At 46.7% G+C, this 24,170-nt stretch overlaps 1 protein-coding gene across 1 annotated transcript in view; it reads right to left on the bottom strand.

Moving 5' to 3' along the window:
- The window catches only part of RELT (RELT TNF receptor), a 90,273-nt gene that overhangs the window by 31,422 nt on the left and 34,681 nt on the right, over positions 1-24,170 (bottom strand). Inside the window, exon 2 of the mRNA XM_054974490.1 lies at positions 3,011-3,093. Coding sequence (XP_054830465.1) covers positions 3,011-3,093 — 83 coding nt within the window. The remainder of the gene's footprint in view (positions 1-3,010; positions 3,094-24,170) is intronic.

Here is a 24,170-nt window from a genome sequence, read left to right as displayed (position 1 = left end):
AATGATTTTAAAAAAATGGATTTTTTAAAATTTAAATCAGATGTTTTTAATAAAACGTTTTTTAGGAAAAATCTACCTAAAGATAGTTTTCTATTTAAGATACATCATAGTCCAACGGTTATCATCATGAAATAAGGATTCGTTTTTAATTATGTAGCAGGAGGCTGTAAATTCACGCAATGTTTAATTTTTTTGGTAAACAAATTCCATGAATCCATTCACAATGTCATACTCTTTCAGAGGTTTCTGGAAGATTATTGGGCAATTTTGCTATCTAGAAGATGATATCACAGATGCTCGGTTTTACAGTTCTCAAAACTGTGAATTTGTGTCTGCAGAGATCACGTCTCTTCACAACCAAAAGGTTATAAAATAGACATACACAGTTGAGAAAAAGACCTTAATCCCATTGTTCCTTTGCAAATCTTTGTACACAGAACCAACCCTTTACCTCTTAAGTGCTAAATTTCAAAAAATTCAATGAACAGACAATTGTTGGGAGTAGAATAGATCTGCGCAAGAAGCTAAGCGTGAGGAGTCTTTATGTAGAAAACTGTGATTTAAATCTAGTCTTACTGACTAGTGATTTAAATCAAATCCTCCGTGCTGCTCACTCCTAAAAGTATTTCTGCAATCAAAGTACAGGCTTTTGCCAGGATTCTAGCAACTTGGGCCTCAGAACTTCCAACATGTGGTACTTCCGTCATCTGGAACAGCTTCCTGTTTATACCAGAGGAAGTAGCAGATACATATTTGCATGCTTCATACCGAAGAAGCATATTTATGCCGTAGAAATGACTGGTGATGAAACAAGCGCCACCCCCAAGAGCACATGATATCCACATACGTATCTGAAGGCAAAGATCTTGCAGTCATTACGCTATTTCTCTCTTGCAGCTCTGACGCCTCGGCTTCTGCGACATCAGCGCAGTTCAGCCAATATTTAAGGAGTCGGCTCCAAATGGCAAGAGGTGATCGCCAACCTAGCTTACCACACCTTTTTGTCAGCTGCTGTGAAGTTTTCCCTCCTGATTTGCATGCTTTGTGCTTTAAACTGACACCACCAGTAAGCAATACCCCCTCTACCCAGAGACCACGAGTTCAGGAATGTTGCCGCGCAGAGGGCATTGTTTAACCTCAATAGGAAACACACGGCTGAACCAAGGCAGACTTCTCTCCTATCCTGTGTTCCCTGTCTACGTGGATGTTGAAACTTCAGTTTGGAAATGGGCGGGCTCTTGCACACCTCCCTGGGCTTGGGAGGTACATCGTACTTCACATTCCTGCCTACCCGAGCTAAGGTAGCATCTAACTGACGAGGCCGAGAGATTCCCAACCGATCTTTCTTAGAGAGGATCAGTTTGTGCTGGCAAGAACTGACTCGCTGCCAAGTTAAGATTACAGAGGAGGCCCCCGGCGGAATGAGTGTCCGGTCAGCTTTCTAGCACACGCGGCAATTGAAGGCTATGGTTAAGACCACATCATTACCAGCCATTATGGCTATGTTTGCTTCCCCTGAAATTTTCCTCTCTGTTGGCTGGAATCTCACGCACCTCGCATCTTCAATCAGGAGTTTATTTTGGGAAAGAAGGTGAGAGCAAAGTTCAGCCTGCCAGACTTAAGTGATGCTTAAGTACAAGGAAGTTGTTGGCGGCTGGGGCTGATTCACCTAATGGCCCTTCTGTTTGTTAAAGAGGGTTATCATTTAGCAGGGCTTTTTTTCTGGGAAAAGAGGTGGTGGAACTCAGTGGTGGAACTCAGGACCGCACAATGACGCCACTTTGGGTTAGCTGGAACAGGTGGGGTGGGGAGGTTTTTAAAGTTTAAATTGCCCTTGGCGAAAATGGTCACATGGCCGGTGGCCCCACCCCCTAATCTCCAGACAGAGGGGAGTTTAGATTGCCCTCCACGCCGCTGCGGCATGGAGGGCAATCTAAACTCCCCTCTGTCTGGAGATTAGGGGGTGGGGCCACCGGCCATGTGACCATTTTCAAGAGGTGCCGGAACTCCGTTCCACCATGTTCCCGCTGAAAAAAAGCCCTGCCATTTAGGATGGTAGCTTCTAAACTGTATATCAGAGAACATTCATGTGCCGCCGCCACAACCTCACCCCGAACAGAGGCTCCTGTATGCCCAAAGCATCTATCCATCAAGGGGTTACCCGCTGTCTCTCTGTAACAGTCTCTACTGGGGCAAGCAATGCTGTCTATGCATCCCATGTGATTAGAGCATTCAACCCCTCCCAAAACCAAGACATGGAAGATTTACATGCCTTTAGAGGAAACAGCTTGTTGTGTGATAGCATACTAGGCTCTCTCATGTCTGCCAACTCTCTAATGTGTTGTTAAAAACACATCCTTAGAGAATCGCCATGTTCACATTCAGAGAGTCGTATGGAACTCTGGGGTATGCTTTCTCAGGGCCAAACTACAAGTGATGGATGACACAGGTTGGACACTTGCCAGCTTCCCTCAAGTTTTGATGGGAAATGTAGGCAGCTTGGCAGAATGTTGGACAAGTGGCAGTTGAAAAGTCCATTGGACAGCAGTTGGAGAGCCAAGCTGCAAGACCAGGACGCCGACATTTCCCATCAAAACTTGAGGGAAGCGGACAAGTGTCCAACCTGTGCTTGGCCCCCAGAGATGGCTGAACCAAGGTAACAGGCATCCAGGACTGGAGGAAACTTTTTGCCCCTGGTATCTTTGCTTGGTGGATACCAGGGCATCTGAGGGCCAAGCTACACGTGACGAATGACACTTGAACGGCAAGTGGATTGCGTGGAGCGCAAGTGGAGGGCAAGTGAACAGGGAGAAATACACTTGCCGTTCAAGTGTCATTCGTCACTTGTAGCTTGGCCCTGAGTAAATCCATGGAACATCTTTTCACCTGACTTTTGAGGTGCATACACTGAAATTTTCTTCCTCTGACCCTTGTCACCTCCACAGGCTCCACCAATGCTTACTGGAAGTCATCGTTAGGTAGAAAATGTACTAGATAAAACTGTACTTACTGCAAAGAAACTGAAGACTGAAGAGAAATGCAGGTGCCTCGTCATCTTGAGGGATCGGATGTCAAAGCAAACGCAGAATGAAGCTGTCAGAGTAGACAAAAAAAGAAAGAAAGATTAAGCTCACCGTGTTACTTAGAAAAGTCCGGCAATACTTGTATTTGTCCTCTATGAACAAACTGCGGCCTCTGCAGTCCATGTTTACCTCCAACCCACATTTTTGTTGATCTCTGCAAATTACAGCCGGTTGCGGAGGGAACCCATCAGCTATGACACAAGTTCAAGAAGAGGAAGCCAGGGGTGTAGAGACTTCCTCCCTTGGTGGGTGTTTATCCGTCAATTTAATGCTTATTTAGAGGGGCTTCAATCGTTAAATCTCTCATATCCTCTTAGGACTTTTCTCAAGTTCATGGCCCCCTCAACACAGGAAACCTCTGAGGTCTGCATATCTTGAACAGTACAGGAAGGACTTGAGAATGCCCAGGCGAAAGCCCAGTCTCTCTAGAGACACGCTGATCAGTTCATGGAAACCTTGGTAGACCTCCAGGGGACACATCAAAACATGCAATAACCATCATACAAATAAATGAATGCCATTTTTTTAAATGAACAAAAGCAATAAGAGCAGGATCAGAATTCTAAAAGGCAGCACAGAGGAGAAAAATAACCAGGAGAAAATCTTTAGCTGCAGATTAAAAAATCCCAGGCAACGCAAAACGTAACAATTATTCTATGTATGTAGTGGGGGGGGGGGGCTGCTAATACCACAACAGCCCAACAAGTCCTCAGCTTGCCACGTTTGTAGATCTGGAGATTGGAGCCTTTGAGCATAGCCTGAGTATATTTTGTTCAACATGGTATATCACACACAAAAATGGATCATGGGGCAGGGCTTCCTACGCAGAGATTATAAAGTCTACGTATGTTCCACAATTCCATATAGATGTAGTGAAAATATCCTCAGCCACCTCAGCTTTTGGTTGTGAAGAAGCAAGTTTCTAGTCCTTATGGATGAAGAAGTATACATATACCCCTCTAGGCATGCACTATACACTACGCACAGCGCTTTTTTTCTGCCAGAACGCTCCGGAACAGCGATCCGGCAGTTCTCAAAACTGCCCCCCCCCCCGCTCCTGGCTGTTTCAGGCCAAAACGGGCCCAAAATGGCCAGGATTGAGCCCAAATCAGCCTGGAACACGCTGCTGCTGGGTGGGGGAACACACACACCCCGCCTGGCAGCAGCCTGATCCTGGCCATTTCAGGCCCGAATTGGGCCAAAACAGGCCCAAAATGGCCAGAACGGGCCCCAAACGCCCAGGATCGGGCCTGAATTGGCCTGGGGAGGGGAAGCAAGCGGACTCGAATTGCGGGAGCACTCCTGGGGGTGGCCATGCCCTGTGCAATGATGTCACTTCCTGGAAGTGATGTCATCAAGTGTCTCGGGAGCATGTGCACACTTTGCACACGTGCATATGGTACCGCTGAGTTCCACCACCTCTTTTCTCAGAAAAAAACCCCTGCCCACTACTGAATTTTCAGAAACCAGAGTGCTAACTTCATTGCCCTGTGGGTCTTTCTTCCCTCTCCATGACTGGGAGAACACACGGATTAAGCAAATGAACTCAATTTATGTAACTTGTATTGATCACAAACTGCAGTTTTCCTTGGTGCGTTTTTTGTTGGTTTGTATCCATTTCCCACGCCCTTAGTTGGATAGCCCAGGTGAGCCTGATCTCGTAAGATCTCAGAAGCTAAGCAGGGTCTACCTTGATTAATATTTGGATGGGGGACCTCCAAAAAAGACCAAGGTTGTAATTGGATGGGAGACCTCCAACAAAGCCCAAAGGTAGGAGACCTCCAACAAAGACTAAGGCCATGGCAAACCACCTCTATTAGTCTCTTGCCATGAAAACCCCACCAGGAGTCACCATAAGACAGCTATGACTTGAGGGCAGTAACCACCCCATCCATTCCCTACACACAACTCTGGTTATGGATTCCAAGGCTTGAGATGTCATTACCTTGTTTTAGAAATTAATAACAACAACATTCGATTTATATACCGCCCTTCAGGACAACTTAATGCCCACTCAGAGTGGTTTACAAAGTATGTCATTATTATCCCCACAACAAAACACCCTGTGAGGTGGGTGGGGCTGAGAGAGCTCTGAGAGAGCTGTGACTGGCCCAAGGTCACCCAGCTGGCTTCAAGCGGAGGAGTGGGGAATCAAACCCGGCTCTCCAGATTAGAGTCCCGTGCTCCTAACCGCTACACCAAACTGGCTGTGCAATTAACCACGAGAATTTACCATGCCAAGCCGCAGAACAAAGTCCTTGTATTCCCTCTATGCTGCTTTTGGCTGTCTATATATATATATATAGCTCCTCTATGAATTATCCTAGTTTCCAAAGCACGACTGGCTGATCATCCGTCAAAAACACAAGGGACGCCAAGTTCTCACTGCAGTTCCACTGCCAGCCTCTTCAGCTTCGCACAAAGCCAATCCACCAAGAGTCACCTCCAAACAGCCCTGCGCGGCATCAAAAACCTTCCACCGTCACCACTTTCTGCCATTAAAACTGACCTCGGTCAAGGCACGCTAGGAAAGAATGATCCGCGGGAGGTTAATTGCACAGAAAGAGCCCACAATGAAATGCCGAGTATTCATTTAACGTGATCGATTCTTTCCCTGGAGAACCCCCTTCTGTCACACTTTGAACACTACGAGCATCGCTCCGCTGCCAGCAGTCCCCTGGCACAGCCTGGAATTGCATCCTGGGAACGGGGCCAGCCATTCTGTTAGAAGACGGAATGCTCCAGTCCTAATCAGTGGCTGCGGGATTCATTGCGGGCAGCGATTGCCACTTGGGAAGATAAGCAATCCTCCAGTTTCAATTCCTGGAGGTTCCAGCACCATTTGTGCTTAAAAGGGAAACGAGGCTGGTTTGGAGCATGGTTCTTTGGCAGAGATTGGTCAAATCCACATTACTCATTCTAAGTCGCATGTTCCCCGCATTCCCCATGCAATCCCGAGTGCCGGTCACATTACCTCATTAAAGAGACGCATTTCATTCGCATTTCTCCCGAATGTGTGGTCACAGGTTTTCAACGGGAGTTTCACGGTGGCCGTGAACGGGCCAATGCACAATTTACGTGGTTTTTTTAAAAACCACCCCCCTTCCTGTCTCTCCAGCCGTTCCAAGAGTTCCTATTGGCTGATTCAACTTGCAAGTGCTCCGTAGTCTGCAAAAGACTATTTTTGACTTCATAGCATTGGATTTATTGATTATGCTGTTTCTGAATCAAATCTGGTAGTTTGAAAAATCATTTTGGGGTGAATCCATCCTCAGAACGGACTTGCGAAACTTCCTTTTTAACTGTTTTTTTTAAATTTTATATTACTGTAATATCGAAATTACGAAATATCGAAATAATGACACTCCAAGGAAGTGAAACTTCAGTAAAATTCAGGCACTGAACTGTCCTGCATAGGAAATGCCCACGAAAGCTTCCCACATGCTTCCAAATTTCCCAAAAAGAAACGGGAGAGAGCCATCAGTGCTGTCAGTGGGGGAAAGAGAGGCATCATTATCTTCAATGATATTTCTTTATAAGGCAAGATCGAAATAACGGAAAAGTGCGCTCAAAAAAATAAAAAAAAATGGGCGGGAAAAAAGGTCCCACCCAAAAAAGTGGTTTTCGAGCGGCCGTGTGACCGGAGGGACGCACGAGAAAGATGGATTGGAAGCAGGAATGTGAACGAAGAGGAAAAAATCGCGGATTGGAGGCAAACGGAAGATATCCGATAAACATGCGGTTAATGGGTGAATGTGGATTCGACCATTGTCAGCTGTTACAGATATATATATAAATATTTGCATATGAAGCTGTCCTACATCCAAGACAGACCATTGGTCCATCTAGATCAAGGTTCCCCAACGTGGTGCCCATGGGCACCAGGGTGCCTGCCAGTACTTTCCCTGGCAACCCCTGACTTTTTCAGAAAGTGGGCAGGGCCCACTTCAACATTTCAACATTTTAAACCGTCCACCCTCCTTAACCTGATGTCTAGGCCAAATGCTTTTGCATTCGAAGTCTGTTCTTATCTTGCATATATTTGGCTTTCCATAGAAAGGTGACAAGACCTACTGCTGCTCTTTCTCTTCTGGATCCACTCTTTAGAAACAGGCGCTCTCTGTCTGTGTAGGTTATAAACACCTGCCAGCCAAGGAGACCACATCATGCACCTAAGAAAAATGGGCTCCACTCCAGAACAGCTCCTGCTGCAATATATCTACGGTGTCTCGAGACGCTCTTTTAAAAATTTGTTAATTTGCTTTGGCACAACAGCCTTGTAGCCCAATCCTATACATGTTTACTTCCACCCAGGTTTTTTTTTTCTGGGAAAAGAGGTGGTGGAACTCTCAAGAGGGACACGAGGAAGAAACACACGGGATTCTTTGAAATCATATTATTTCCAAGCATTATTGCTGAGTATTTTCAAGAGGTGCCGGAACTCCGTTCCCCTGCGTTCCCCCTGAAAAAAATCCCTGCTTCCATCACGTTGTTGTCGGCTGTGCCTACTTCCAGATAAGTGTGAGCAAAATTTGGAATTTTATCCATGGTTTCCACGGCAGTACTCTTCTAACCAGTAGAAAATTGCCTGGGGAGGGCGAGGGGTTGGGAAAGAGACCTTAGTAGGGTACAGTTCCACAGAGACTACCTGTCGATTCAGCCATTTTCTCCAGCGGAACTGATCTCCGTCATCTGAAGAGCAATTATAATCCTGGGAACAAAGTTGCCATCCTCCAGGTGGCAGCTGGAGATCTCCTGGAATGACAACTGATCTCCAGGCAACTGACATTAGTTCCCCTGGAGAAAATGGTAGTTTTGGAGGGTGGACTCTCTGGCATTATACCCCGCTGAGGTCCCTCTCCTCATATCTTGCCTTCCTTGAGATTAGGGTTACCAGATCTCTCTCACCTCCCACCGGGAGGGTAGAGACACCTGAGACTCATCTCATGCCTTCCACGAAGATACTCTCCATGCATGTGCACCCTGGGGCTAATGCGATGATGTCACTTCTGGAAGTGATGTTGCCACATCTGTTGGGAGCATGCGCATGGCGCGTGTTCTTGAGGTGCCTGCCGGTGGGGGGCAACCTCCGGGCGCTTGCAACCTCCCGTCGATCACTGGGCGATTGGCAAACAAGTGGGCAAACTCCCAGAAGTTTGCCTGCCACCGGCAGGCGCCTGGGAACTCAGGTATGCACTCCAAAACCTCCAGGAATTTCCCTTCCTAGGATATCTCCAGGTCCCACTTGGAAGTTGGCAACCCTTTTTCAAGCCAAGGGAAGGACTCAACTTGGAGGCTCTTTCAGAATTTGTCTTCTTAGGTTCTCCAGTCTCACACACACGAGCCAGGACGCAGAAATGGCAGCAAGAACTGGGGGAGCAAACCCCAACATTATATGCAAACGCACACCTCTGGATATCAGCACATGGGGAGCCAAGATTTTCAGCAGAGGAGGGGAAAGAGGGGAAGATGGCTACTGGCTGGAAAGGTCCAGGCTGAGCTTTTGTCTCTTTCCTGTTGTAGGTTCTTAAAGCCAGGCTGCGGCCAGCAACAGGGGCTGAAGAGCAAGAGATAAAGGGCTCTTGGCCCTTAGAGCTCAGCCCCTATCTTGCAGCTGGTGGCCTTAATCAATTGCCCCCATCCCAGGATGTTTTATGCACCGTTTTTTATTTCGTTTATATTACATTTGATTTAAATTGTATCCTGACCTGGATAGCCCAGGTGAGCTAGATCTTGTCAGATCTCAGAAGCTAAGCAGGGCCGGCCTTGGTTAGTAATTGGATGGGAGACTTCCAAGGAAGATCAGGGTTGCAGAGGCAGGCAATGGCAAACCACTTCTGTTAGTATTTTGCCATAAAAACTCCATCAGGGGTCACCACAAGTCAGCTATGACTTGATGGCACTTTCCACCAATACTTAGCCCTACCTGGATAGCCCAGGTGAGCCCGATCTCATCAGATCTCAGAAGCTAAGCAGGGTCAGCCTTGGTTAGTAATTGGATGGGAGACCTCCAACGAAGACCAGGGTTGCAGAGGCAGGCAATGGCAAACCACCTAAATTAGCCTCTTGCCCTGAAAACCCCAACAGAGGTTGGCATGTCAGCTACGGCTTGAAGGCACTCTCCACCACCAGTTTAAATTGTATTGGCAATTTTGTAAGCCTCTTTCGGTTTTTATTGGAGAGAAAAGCAGGATAAAGAACATTCTAAATAAATAAATGGAGGCGTGCATTTAGGAGTACAGACCCCAGCCAGGGAAGAAAGAGTTAAGCACCCATGCTCAGCACACCACTCAAAATTGCAGCCCCCCGCCCTTCACTGTCCATTACCAGTCAGTTGGCAAGCAGGCCCCTCCCCTTGGGACCTTCCGGAAAAGTGGGAAGACAAAACTGTTTAAAAGAGCTCACAGGCCAGCCTCAACTGGCTCCGGCTTATCCGGTTTCATTGCCTTACTGAATTTTAATGAGGTTTTTAATTACCGAAATAGATTATTGTTTGTGCATCGTTGTTACCTGCCTTGACTCCCGACTGTCTCAGGAGGAAATATAAACACTCTAGATAAATAAAAGTTGAGATTATATTTTACTGTAATTCTTAATTATGTCCAAATCTACTTCAAACATCAGATGAATTGAGCAATTACAGAGAAGTCTACCAAGGCGCCTGTGCGTAAGATACTATGGGAAGCAGGTCAAATTCTAAAACAGGACACGTCACATGAAGCCCGGGCTGACCCCATCCCAAGAGAAATGCTGGCTACCAACTGTACAGCAACGTTAATACTTCATGCTCAGCCCAGCGTTAATTACTTCATAGGAGCAAATCACAGGCAATCATATTAATTAAGCATCTGAATCCTGGGAAATTAAGAGTTCTATGCTAATAGTTGTCTTTTTCTGAAAAAAAAATGCATAAAGGGCTGTATTAAAGGATCTAGAAGATCTAGAAGATCTAGAAGATACCTTCTAGAAGATCTAGAAGATATCTAGAAGATACATGTGGTCTTTTTCCAGGTTCCTTCCAGAAAGGGGCCTGTCCAGAAGTCCACCAAACCGTCCTCCCATCTCCTCACCTTGCTTTGCCCCCCAAATCTTTTTCACCACTAGCGATCATTTCTTTTTCGTGCTGGCTTTCTTTTTCAGTCTGCAAACCTGGCAAGCGCTTCCCTGACTTACAACATACTGCACTGCAGGAAATTTTAACGGATCCCAGAAGAAGGAGCTAGCAGACACCTCCTTCGTGCAAGGCGAGAATCCAAGCAGGTCTCTTCTCGGCGGCGTGGGTAGTATGATGTTGAACACAGGCCACTAACTGGTCAACCAACCTCCGGATTTAATAAGCCGCCCGGCCAAAAGAGATGCAGCCAGATGAAGAATCCAAAGCCAGTGAGTTTTGATGCTTGCACAGAAGCATTCTTTGGAGGGTTGCCAACATCCAGGTGGTGTCTGGAGACCTCCCAAAATTACAACTAATCTCCAGGCCACAGAGATCAGTCCCCCTGGAGAAAAATGGATGCTTTGGAGGGTATACTGCGTGGCATTTATATCCTGCTGAGACCTCTCCCCTCTCCATACCTCGCCGTCTCCAGGCTCCACGACCTCTAAATTTTCCACATGCTTGCTTGATCGCTTGTAGGATAGTAGCCATTATTTTTTTAAAAAAAACTTACCCTGTTCCTCTTGTGCCTTTAAGCCTAAAGATTTAGAAGTCATGACTGTTTCTGATGGGAATTTTACCTGGCCTCATTTCTGCCTCCCGAGCTGTTCAGCTAGGACTGTGCAAGAAGAGAGCAACGGCTGTGTCCCGAGAGAAGTAGTTACCTTAAAATAAACACCTGGCATCTCCCTACGGATGTAATGCAGAGGAAGAGGAATCCACCCCCCCTTTCTCTGACACAGCTTCTTGGGTGGGGGAAAGAACTTTGCCAGGGAAACATCTGCCCAAAGGTAGACGATACATCACAGGGGACTTTCACGTGCTCTGTTAAACCTTTTGGACGATCAATATCAGTTGCCACGACAAAACCCAGAAAGCATGGACCGTCTCCCAAGAAGAATAAGGATCCAAAGCAGGCTTATCAGTGGCAGAGCATGTGTGTAGGGGGACGGAAGGAGGAGAAAAGGGGACTCGGTGATTTGGCCCCTGTTACTGTACTGTCCCAACTGCTTAACAAAGCACAGTAAAAATAGATCAAGACGGGTGGCCGAGTTAGTCTGTCTGTAGCGGTGAAAAAGAGCAAGAGTCCAGTAGCACATATAAGACTAACAAAATTTGTGGTAGGGTATGAGTTTTCGTGAGCCACAGCTCACTTCTTCAGATACAAGCTGTAGCTCATGAAAGCTCATACCTTACCACTAATTTTGTCAGTCTTACACGTGCTACTGAACTTTTGCTCTTTTCCACAGTAAAAATAATTTCCTTTGCCCAGAGAGCGCATATGCGCCAGTCCACTCCAGCAAGGGCATCTTTTAGGGCCCTTATAGAGGGGGGAAATGGGACCGAGGAAAAAATGGGACCGAGGGATTAGTTTTCCCATTCAAAATGGTGGGAAGGGGCCGGTAGTCCAAAGGCAGTCTAGCAAAAAAAAGCCAACAGAAAAAGCCAACAGAATTCAAATAGCCATGCTCTGGTCAATCATTTATGGACTTTTTAAAAAGCAGCTGGTCGCCTGGAGATTTTTCTGACTCGCACATAGGTGAATGGTTATTTGGAAGTCTGGTTTTCTCAGGAAAATCTGCAACAATCCCAAAGTTGTTCTGGGGATCTGAGGTTGCTGCTTTCTCTGCATTTATGTTGGATTTGCCTTTCCTCGAACCTGTCTCTTCTGCTTCCCAGCTTCTGGGAAAACACTTGCGATGCTTCATTGCACACTCTAACACATTTCTCCTGAGGCTTAACTAGTTCTGATGTTGTAGCAGGAAGTCAGAAGTAGTGTCTGGGGCCTTCATATATTTGGTAATCAAATGACTTACTGGTACATTGCAATGACAATTTGGGAGACAGTCGGGTAAGAGCAGCCTCTTCCCAACTGACAATATTTCAACATGTCACTGTGCGTTTAAGGTTGCCGACTTTTCAGCTGCCTCCAAGAAATAATGCTGTGAAAATCAGGCTACAATAGCAGCCTGCTTTTCCTTAGCCGGCTGGCAACCTGCACGCATGAACAAAGGAGTATTCCTATTTATTTAGTTTTTATTTAAAACATTTTGATGCCACCTGTTCATCCAAATAGGGCCCTCGAGACAATTAACATCAAAACATTTAAAACATTAAAACAGCATCTATCTATATAAAAGGCAAACCGTGTTCCAGACAACTCACCTCCTAACCTGATGAGACTCCAGAGGGTGCTCCAGTGGTGGGAAGCCCAGTATCAGGAGTGGAGAGGGGGCAATGCCCATCTCCGCCTTCACCTGGCCAGGATCAGGCATGGAGCAGGAGGCAATGCCCGCCCCCTGTCTTCACCCAGCCGGGATCAGGTGTGGAGGAGGAAGAGGCAATGCCCGCCTGCCCACCCTCCCATTTCTAGAGCCAGTTGTATTTTTTCCTAAAACGGGCTTTGTTACTAATGTAAAATATTTAAACAATTCAATAAAAGCATATAAGCAAGCAGACAAACATGCTCCATAGGCGCCCTTCCTTGGGAGGGAACTGGGTGCATTCTACCCAAAGCTGCAGTAAAAACACGTAAGCCATTCTGCAAAGGTGGGCTAAAGTAGTGGCTGGAGGGAAGACATCTTTAAGACTTCCTCTGTTCTGTAACCTACGTCCCTTCCACTAATGCTGCAATCCTCCTAAGAAGAGTTACTGGAGTAACTCTTCTTAGAATTGCACTGTAAATCTAATCATAACCAAGTTGTGAAGAGAAGGGGATTTCCTTCCTGAACCCAAATACAACGGCCAGATTCTTCTTGAGAGCAGAACATGTTACAACCTTGGCGCTACCTGTGAGCACATTTGGTTACATCAGACAAGTATACCTCTTTATTAGTATTGCATGGTGTGGGAGACTGCAATGAAGAAATCAAAAGAGGGAGATTTGGAAGAGCAGCTGTGAGGGAGCTAGAGAAGTTCCTTAAAGATAAAGATGTCTCTCTTTGGGAACCAAGATAATCCAAACTATGGTATTCCCCGTTACTATATATGGATGTGAAAGTTGGACAGTGAAGAAAGCAGACAGGAAGAAAATTGATTCATTTGAAATGTGGTGCTGGAGGAGAGTTTTGTGGATACCACGGATGACCAAAAAAGACAAATAAGTGGGTACTAGAGCAAATCAAGCCTGAATTCTCCCTAGAAACTAAAATGACAAAACTGAGGCTATCGTACTTTGGTCACATCATGAGAAGACACGATTCTCTGAAAAAGTCAATAATGCTTGGAAAAGTGGAAGGCGGCAGGAAAAGAGGAAGCCCTAAAACGAGATGGCTTGGCTCAATAAAGGAAGCCACGTCCTCCAGTTTGCAGGATCTGAGCAAGTCTGTTAATGATAGGGCGTTTGGGAGGCCTTTCATTCATAGGGTCACCATAAGTCGAAGGCGACTTGACGGCACATAACACATACACACAGTGGTTAGAGTGTCGAACTAGGCTCTGGGAGACCGGGGTTCGAATCCTCACTCGGCCATGGAAGGTTGCTGACCTTGGGCCAGGCTCAGACTTCCTGCCTAATCTACCTTGCAGGGTTGTTGTGAGAATAAAACGGAAGAGAGGAGAATGGTGTAAGCCACTTTGGTTCCCCGTTTTAGAGAAAGGCAGGGTAGATATTAAGGACATTAACTGTGCAGTCCTGTGCACAGTTACTCAAATCTAAGCCCATTCAAATCAATGGGCTTAGACCGGAGTAACTCTTCATAGGATTGTGCTGTAAGTATACATAAGGTATAGTAAATAAATAAGATTTGCTCATAGGCACACTCATGTGTGACAGAATACTGGGAACTGGCTTTTAAAAATATATTTATTTCCATGTCAGAAAGAGAACTGCCATTCTTTCTGCACCCATCAGGGCCCCTTTCTAAGGCACACAGAATACACAATTGGTGCCTTTGTGATGCACAAGGCCGAGGATGGCGTGGGTTCCCTGTGCTGGGATCTTCATTGCTCTGCAGGAATCCTGCCACAAAGAAGCCTCTCTCAGAGGAAGGGCGCCCCAGAAAGGCCATCGCAAGTCTTTAGAGAAAAGCCTTATCAACGAACTGGCCAGAGACCAGAATTTATCGAGCCGAGATACCAGTTTTCTGGTAGCACATGGGCAGAAATATGTGTGTGCATGTACATATGTGCAGAAGCCACACAAGGTGGCAACAGGCCAAGGAGACGAGAGCCCCATGGCACAGAGTGGTAAGCTGCAGTACTGCAGCCCAAGCTCTGCTCATGACCTGAGTTCGATCCCGGCGGAAGCCGGGTTCAGGTAGCCGGCTCAAGGTTGGTTCAGCCTTCCATGCTTCCAAGGTTGGTAAAATTAATACCCAGTTTCCTGGGACTAAAGTGTAGATGACTGGGGAAGGCAACGGCAAACCACCCCGTAACAGAAAGTCTGCCAAGAAAACGTCGTGATGCGACGTCCCTCCATGGGTCAGTAATAACTCGGTGCTCGCACAGGGGACTTCCTTTACCTTTTAGGCCAAGGGGAACAGCCCATTCTGAAGTGGGTCTGAATGCGGAGCAAGGAGCCATTGGAGAGACAGAGGCAGAGTAAGATCAAAATGGGTAGCCCTGTTAGTCTGTCTGTAGCAGCAGAAAAGAGCAAGAGTCCACTAGCACCTATAAGACTAACAAAATTTGTGGTAGGGTAGGAACTTTCGTGAGCCACAGCTCACTTCTTCAGACACCTGTGGCCCACGGAAGACCACTGAAGTCCTTCTCCTCCCGAAACCCTCTTTTCTCCAGTCTCTAGCCCCCCCCCCCCAAATCTCCTGGAATTATCCACCCACACTTGGCAACTCTAAAATTACTTCCACTCTTTTGCTCTCTTTCTAATTGCATCAGCTTTTCTTGTTCCGGTCTGCACTTTCCAAGACCTGATTTTATATTAATCCTACCTTGCCTATCAACATCTGGGAGAGGGCCTCACATATTCTGAATTGATTTGATTACTCTTGATTGGATCTTGTTTTACGCTGACCTTTCTTTATAACCTCCCCCCCCCCCCCCGCCGCACCACATTTCTGCTTCTTGCAGCCATGAATAGAAATGCACGCAAACTTCATGCGTCTGATAGCTCTGCCTCACAATTTACAGTAACAAGGAGGATTTGGAGGCTTGGCTTGGCTGGTGAGAGGGTGGCTAAATATCAAGTCCTCCTTTCTCCGCTTTCTGATTACCCAAGAAAGACCGGGCATTTTGGCGCATCATTATCTACTTTGGCAGAGACTATTTCATGGTCTTTTAACCTCACTGTTCACAATTTCCAAGCCATCATTTCCCTCTCCTCTAATTTATCCTCAAAACAAGCCTGTAAGGTAGGCCAGGGAGTGTGTAACTAGGCCCAGGTCGCCCATAGTGGGGAACTGAACCAGATCCTATGCCGAGACACTAACCACTACCCCAGCTACAGCTGCTGCCGCCTGAGAATTCACTTGATGCATTTGTCAAAAGAGTTTCAGCCCATGAAAGCTTCGATCACAAGAACCTTTCAAGATGGGTAGCCGTGTTAGTCTATCTGTAGCGGCAGAAAAGAGCAAGAGTCCCGTAGCACTTCTAAGGCAAACAAAATTTGTGGTAGGGGATGAGCTTTTGTGAGTCGCAGCTCACTTCTTCAGACAGAAAAGAGCAAGAGTCCGGTAGCACCTCTAAGGCTAACAAAATTTGTGGTAGGGGGATGAGCTTTCATGAGTCACAGCTCACTTCTTCAAATTCCAGCTGTATCTGAAGAAGTGGGCTGTGACTCAAGAAAAGTCATACCCTACCACAAATTTTGTTAGCCTTAGAAGTGCTACTGGACTCTTTGCTCTTTTCTACAAGAAACCTTGTTAGCTTTTAAAGAGGATATAAAATTCCCTCTTTTTTTTGCCAAGGTGATGAGTCATTGCAGAAGACAAAACTGCCAACTCATGTGGCTTATCATTGGGGTAAAATAGGTCAGTTTGAAGTACACTCAGCTGTTTCCCCGCCCCCCGCTCAATTTCCTCCGATGACAAAAATCCACTCTTATCCCAAACCAGCCTCCTCCTAGGCTGCGTATGACTCCTCGCTGCCCCTCTTAAAGGGTTGCATTTAGCAGAAAAAGAGCAAGCTGCTGCTCCTCCGATCACTGCTCATACATCCCACTTTCAGAGTAAAACAAAGAGAATTCTCATTTCCAGCTCTGTTTTGATGTGACATCAGGCGCCCTCCTTAGCACACACAGAAGAAAAACCAAAGAGAACTGCTTGTTCCAGTTGGTGACGAAACCTTCCAGTAAACCAGAGCTGACAATCCCAGATGGCTGCTACAAACACAACAATCGAAATGTGAAAATAGAGGAGGATCCGAGTGCTGGGGGGGGGGGGGGTTGCACGTGAGCAAATCTCTTGACAAGTTTGCTTCTTTTGGTGAAGGAGGAAAGACAGTGTCAGCCAGAGACAGGGTGCATTTATAGCCCAGCCCTGGAAAGGATTTGCCAGCTGAGCGTGCAAAAGCCACCCCTTGCCCGCTCTTGTTATCCGAAGCTTGAGCTGTAGAAATCAGCAAATGAAACTTTTTGACGCCGCTGGGAGGTTTGGTGTCATCGCCTGCAGTCAATGGCGCAGCTACCAAACAGAAGTTGGCAACACAGAGTGCAATCCTATGCCGAATTACTCTAGTCTAAGCTCACTGAAGTCTGCGGGCTTAGACTGGAGTAACTCCGTGTAGGATTGCACTGTCAAGAAAGGAAACAATTCTGTGCAAATCTGAGCTGCAGGGCATTTGGAGAGAGTGGAAAAGCTGGGGTGGGGAGACATGCGATTAAGACCCTGATGTCTCCTCTTGTATCTCAGGAACTGTTTCCCCAGCAGCTGTAAGAAAAGTATCTTGCGTGTGCTCAATAGTACAGTTTAGAGGGCCAAATCGCAGCACAGATAAGGGGCTCACTGTAATATTCTTGCTGAAAGCAGAAGGGACCCAATTCATTCCCTGGCATCTGTAGCTAAAATGATCTCATTAGCAGGTGCTGTAAAAGGCCTCTCTAGTCCCAAGACCACAGAGATCTGCTGTGAGTGACTAGATAGTCGTCAGCGAGGGAGACCAGGGGTTTTATGCTGCTTGAGGCAGCTTTGTAAGAATCTTTGCATCCTTGAGGCTGTCCATCTCTGTGGGACACATTTTAACTTTCATGACTAAGAAGTAGAGATGGGCATGAACTGAAATACAAACCAAAATTAAGCAAGAACCAGGCCGGTTCGTGGTTCGCGAACCAGTGGTTCATCAGATCCCATTTCTGACAAACTGCCACAAAGTTTAGGCTGGTTCGTTTGGTTCGTTTTTTGGTTCGCCACTGCAGACAGCCTAGTGCCAATCAATCAGTTTCCTAGGCAACAGGGGATGGACTTCCTGCAGACCTTCTGCTGGCCCAGAAATGACCTTCTGCTGGCCCGGAAGTGGTGATTTTATGACCTGGATGTGACATTTTCACTAACCAAATGAACCGGTTCGCGAACCAGGGGCAGGTTCATGAAAGTTCGTGGTTCGTGAAATTTGACGAACCACGAACCACATGCTTCGGTTTTTTTCCGGTTCGTGCCCATCTCTACTAAGAAGGCCATATGCAGAATGGAAGCTACCCGTCTAGCATGCAATAGCAGCTCTATCTCTGGACATCACCGTGGCATCGTTCCTTTCTTTGTCTTCAGATTCCCTCCTCCCAAAAGCTCAACTTTTTCCTGCAAATCTTTTGGGCCAACCCCATAGTCCCTGATCCCAAAGGAAACTCTGTAGTTCCTTCTGAGTGGTACAATCCTCACTGGTCTGTACCACTTCAGACAGCAGGGAAGGCTCCCCTAATCCTCAAATGGTATCCTTTTCTAGGAGGCCTTTCCTCCTTAATCCCACCACCTGTTAAATCTAAACCCACTAATATGCAACTGGACAGATACCCATTCCCCCTCTATTAATCCCCACATCCCTGCCCCATTTCCCCCCCAACCTTGTCTCTCAGATTTCTTCAGTGTGCCACCCACATTGGTAACACTATAAAACTACAAAAAAAATTTCCTCATATGTAGAAAACTAGCACATCAGGGCAAAGGTCAGAACACGTGACCACAATGTCTGGACACATGACCTTCTACTAAATCAGTCCATCAAAGCAAGTACTGTCTATTCTATCTGTCAGCTCTCCAGTATCTTAGGTGGAGGTTTTTTCACATCAGCTTTATGTAAGAGATTCCGGGTATTGAACTTAGGACCTTCTGCATCCTAAACAGATGCCTGCTACTGAGCTACAGCCCTACCTCATGGCTTTCCCTGACTTGCTAATTTTCTATGAGCAAGGTTTGTTTGTTTTTTAACAGATGAGCCAGTTTGGTATAGTGGTTAAGAGTGCGGGACTCTAATCTGGAGAGCCAGGTTTGATTCCCAGCCCCTCCGCTTGAAGCCAGCTGGGTGACTTTGGGTCAGTCACAGCTCTCTCAGAGCTCTCTCAGCCCCACCCATCTCACAGGGTATTTGTTGTGGGGATGATAATAACACACTTTGTAAATCGCTCTGAGTGGGCATTAAGTTGTCCTGAAGGGCGGTATATAAATCGAATGTTGTTATTATTGTTATTGTTATTGTTATTGTTATTGTTATTGTTATTATTCTACAACAAACTCTCGCCTTCATTTTGAGTGGCACAGGCAAAGCATTAGTACTTTTGTGAATGTTGGGCCCTTGTTTCCCTTACTGCCAAAATGTTGCTTGCTTCTCCTGAGGAACAGCCTCTCAATCCACACCAAGGACAAAATATATCAACAGTTCAGAACCAACTATCTGACAATATCCTCCTGTCTCTCTCTCCCACTGTGTGCTTCCAGTTCCAGCTGGCCTAACTGCTTGACACTCTGACAGACATCCGCAGGAGGATACCTAGATGGCAAGGGAGTCTGGGACCTTGTATATTTCTTTGTATAGAGGACAGAATTTTGACAAGTGCACCTTCACACCCTTGGCATGACAAGCGGCATCTGCTAAAGATAACAGGAATGTCCAAGCTGCTAGGTCACCAAAACGTATGCCAGAAGCCAGCAAACAAACCAAATCGAGAGTCTGGTGGCACCACAAAAGACTCAAGTGTCTCCCCTCTCTGGAATTAAGAGCCCCGTGGCGCAGAGTGGTAAGCCGCAGTACTACAGCCCAAGCTCTGCTCACGACCTGAGTTCGATCCCGGCGGAAGTTGGGTTCAGGTAGCCGGCTCAAGGTTGACTCAGCCTTCCATCCTTCCGAGCGTGGTAAAATGAGTGCCCAGTTTCCTGGGGGTCAAGTGTAGATGACTGGGGAAGGCAATGGCAAACCACCCCGTAAACAGTCTGCCCAGAAAACGTTGTGATGCGACGTCCCCCCATGGGCCAGTAATGACTCGGCGCTTGCACAGGGGACTACCTTTACCTCTTTTACCTCTGGAATTATAGGTCTCCTTTGCATCTGGGCCCCCTTGAGTAGGTTGCAACAGGGACGGAGAGACCTATAGCCAAGAAGAGGGCTGTATTGAAAACAAGGGAAACGTTCACTGAATATCTGGATAGGAAGAAACTTGAATGTACTTTCCATTTTTAAAAGGTTACAGTTTGGTTTCCTCTCCACGCACAAAAGGTATGGTGTAAAGTTATTTTTCGAGGTGAAGTCCTCTCCACTTTGGAAAATAAGTCCAGGGATGAGAAGCGAGAGGCTGTCTCGATACTCCTTCCTATCAGCTGAAGCCACGAGCCTCCAAAGCATTTTCATTGTCCATAAATAGTGCTGGAGCGTCACGCCTGAAGACTGACGCAGTTTGCCATTCTCAAGCCAAAGTGTATGCAACCCCCTGCCCAACAACCCCCTCCCCGCAAAAAACACTGAAAATTGCCTGGTTAGTTACAGAATCCCCAAGCAATCCTGGACCTTAACCAACCCCTTTTTGTTGGGCAGAATTAAGGTGCGGGGCAAAGAGGAACTGCAGTAGCCGCCATCTAAAGCATCCGGCAACAACTTGCAGGCACGAATCAGTTGGCACAGCTCAGCCACTGAGGCAGAAATTTACCCCCTCGCCAACCAACTAGACGTAGTGGAAGCATGCATCTGATGAAGAGAGCTGTGGTCCTCGAAAGCTGATGCATCTGACAAAGAGAGCCGTGGTCCTCGAAAGCTTACGCTACAATAAAGTTGGTTAGTCTTAAAGGTGCTACTGGACTCTGCTATTTTGCTACTACAGACTAACACGACTGACTCCTCTGGATCTCTTTTCACACATTGGGATTTGAGTCCAGCGATCAACAAGGTTTTCAGGGTATAAGCTTTCCAGAGTCAAAGCTCCCTTCATCAGACGAAGGGAGCTTTGACTCTCAAAAGCTCATACCCTGAAAATCTTGTTTGTCTTAAAGGTGCCACTGAACTCGTATCCTCCCGTACTTCTGCAGACCAACATGGCTACCCACCTGAAAGTATGTTCACACACTGAGGATCGATTCAGACATTGCCCCAAGCCACAAAAGACAGCTCAGAGGTGGGGAGACGAATGATTTGATAAACTCTGGCATCTTCCGCCTCGAGAGGATGTTGCACTATAGAAACCAGAACGCTGAGCAGACAGGAAAACCAAGTAGAGATAACAGCACAATTTGCTTGCTGGTTTGGAAGCTCAGAACATCATTTGGATTCTCAAATATCGTGAACACAAACCACAGGGTTCTGATCCCAAGAATCCACTAAAGACGCCCCCTTCCTCCAGTGCATGAAACCTTATGTGGATAGACTCCTTCTTGCATTGGAGAAAAGCACCACCCAATAAACTGAACGGCATGTCAAGATCCAACCCACGTGGTTTGGTGTGAGGTCCGAATTGAGCCAGACATTTGAGAGACACATTGCCAAAGGATGTCGAAAAGCATATAGAGCGGGGGTTGGACTAGATGACCCTAGAGGTCCCATCCAACCCTATGATCCTATGATTAGGTATGGTCTAGAAAATAAAATCAAGATTTTCTGCTTTGTCATATATCTCATCTCTTGTTTAAGAGTGGTACCTGATAGCAAAAGAAGAAATATATTTCACAGGTTTTAATTCTAGAGAGCCTGTGTGGTGTAGTGGGGAGAATAGGATCTGGGAAACCCAGGATTGATTACCTGCTCTGCCATGCAAAGTCACAGGGAGACCTTGGGCCAGTCACACTTGCTCAGCCTAACCTACCTCACAGGGTTGTCGTGGCAATAAAACAGAGACTAGGAGAACAACATAAGCAATTTTGGGTCCTCATTGGGGGAAAAGAGGCATATAAAGCAAATAAATATTAGAATGCTGCAGTGAAAATAAAGGGAATTCTTGTGGCATTTTAAGGACAAGATTTTATTCCACTTATGGTGGAATGAAATTTTCTAAGTGACATCAGATCTCGTCATTTAAAAGGGGACACAGGACTCCTGTTTGTTTTCACTGCAGAGGTCTGCCTCTTTTATTCACAATTCACGAACGGATGCCAATCCCTTCCTAGGGTTGCCAGCCTCCAGGTGGTGGCTGGAGATCTCCTGGAATTACAACTGATCTCTAAGCCATAGAGGTCAGTTCCCCTGGAGAAAATGGCTGCTTTGGAGGGTGGCCTCCATGACATTATACCCTGGTGAGGTCCCTCCCCTCTCCAACCCCTGCCCTCTTCAGGTTCCACCCCTCAAATCTCCAGAAGTTTCCCAACTCTACTATTGTCTGACTATTATTTATTTATTTATTTATTTATCATGTTTATATTCTGCTCTCCCCGTGAGCAGGCTCAGGGCGGATAACAGCATTAAGAACATTTAAAACACCCCTTTTAAAACATTTAGAGAGAAGTCCCATTTTGTGGCCTTACTTCCCAAAGGTTGTCAGCTCCAGGTTCGGAAATTCCTGGAGATTGGGGGTGTGTGGAGCTTAGAGTGGGTTGGGCTTGAGACGGGAGGGGCCTCAGCAGATTATAATGCCACAAAGTCAACCTTCCAAAGCAGCCATGTTCTCCAGGCCAATTGATCTCTGTCGGTTGGAGATCAGCTGTAATTCCGGGAGATCTCCAGCCACCACCTGGAGGCTGGCAACCCTTGCCACTTCTAGCTGGCAGTACTTCTGTGCCAGACATGTAGAAATTAAAGCTGGGGGGGGGGGAACTTCCCTGTTTGTGGAGATAAGCGACGGGGAAAAGTTTCCTCTGCTAGATTTCTACAGGACAGGCTGCATTCAGAAGCGCAAGGAGGAGGAGGAAAGGGGATGCCACGTAACTTCAAGGAGCTAAACTTAAACTTTCCCTTCTCGTCTCATCTATGCCCAGACGATGAGTGGATCTAGACAGTATGACACACCAAAGCCTGCAACGCAGGAAGAAAAAAGAACCCAATAAGAACAGCTGAAGATTAAAAGCTCAAACACTTGGCCGTTTAGGCTTAAGCGGAGAATTAAAAGGTTAATGCCTAAAGCAGATCCTACAAACCACTAACCACTCCCCGGTTAGGCAAAACAGTGGTTCAGAGTTGGCATGTCAGGCCTCAACACAGGACAGTCCTTTGCGCCTTTAGTCGGAAGTAAGGCCCAGGACGTCGCGCAAATCTCGCGCGAGAAAACGCGATCTTCCGCGTTTTTTGCGCAACATTCCGGGTCGTTCCGAGGGAAGGTAAGCAGTGTGAAAATGGCCTATGTATGTAGCAGTCGAAAAGAGCAAGGGTCCAGTAGCACCTAAAAGACTAGCAAATTTTGTGGTAGGGTAGGAGCTTTCACGGGGTTGGACTAGATGGTCTGTATGGCCCCTTCCAACTCTATGATTTTATGATTCTAGGTGCTACTGGACTCTTGCTCTTTTCTACTGCTACAGACTAACTGAAGAAGCGAGCTCTGACTCACGAAAGCTCCTGCCCTACCACAAATTGTTAGTCTTCTAGGTGCTACTGGACTCTTGCTCTTTTCTGCTGCGACAGACAGACTAACACAGCTACCCATCTCGATATGTATGTGTGTTTGTGGGTGTGTGGGTGCTCGCATGTAAGAGTACGTAGGACAGCAGATGTAGGAAGAAATGCAGGAAGAAAGAGAGAGAGAAAATTCCAAGGGGGAAAGCACATCCCGTTAGGAATGATGCCACGAGATTTACTTAACACAATACTGATAAATGAAATCCTGCCCTCAAGTCATGGTTGACTTATGGCGACCCCTGGCAGGGTTTTCATGGCACAAGATTAACAGAGGTGGTTTGCCATTGCCTGCCTCTACAACCCTGGTCTTCCCATCCTTCGTTGGAGGACTCACCTGGGCTATCCAGGTAAGGGCTAACACAATACTCACCTTATTAAAATTCAGAATGCCTGCTGCCCTATATTTTCATGCTCCACTGATGGCCACAGCCTGGCCAGAAGCTTTCAATACCATTGATCATGGTATCGATCATGGTAACCAGGGGTCATTTCATAGAAAAAGAGCTGGAGGAACTTATTAGCATAACTCATTAGCATAACTCATTAGCATATGCCACACCCCTTGACATCACTAGAAGTGTGTCATTAACATAACTGATGTGCATGTGCCACACCCCCTGACATCACCTATCTTGGCTGTTTTGGACCCAATCCTGGCCATTCAGGGTCAAAATTGGGCCCAAAATGGCAAAAAATGGCTGAAAATTGCCAGAAAGGGGCCCAAAATGGTCAGGATCAGGCCACTGCTGAGCAGGAGAGTAATCCACCACCTGCCAGAGGCCCGATCCCAGCCGTTTCGGTCCCAATCCAGGACAAAATGGGCCCAAAATGGCCAAGAGTCAGGTGGGTGGGGCCACCTGACATGTGACCTCTTTGGGGAACTGCCGGAACTGGGTTCCGGCGTGTTCCCCCTCGAAATGAGCCCTGATGGTAACTAGATAACCCTTCTGGGTAGGGAATGGGAGGTACCATTCTGTGGTGGTTCTGGTCCTACCTGGAAGATAAGATTTCAGAAGGTGTTGTTG

The sequence above is a fragment of the Eublepharis macularius genome, chromosome 3, assembly GCF_028583425.1.
Source record: "Eublepharis macularius isolate TG4126 chromosome 3, MPM_Emac_v1.0, whole genome shotgun sequence".
NCBI classification, from domain to species: Eukaryota; Metazoa; Chordata; class Lepidosauria; order Squamata; family Eublepharidae; genus Eublepharis; species Eublepharis macularius.
This window is presented reverse-complemented; position numbering and strand designations above follow the sequence as displayed.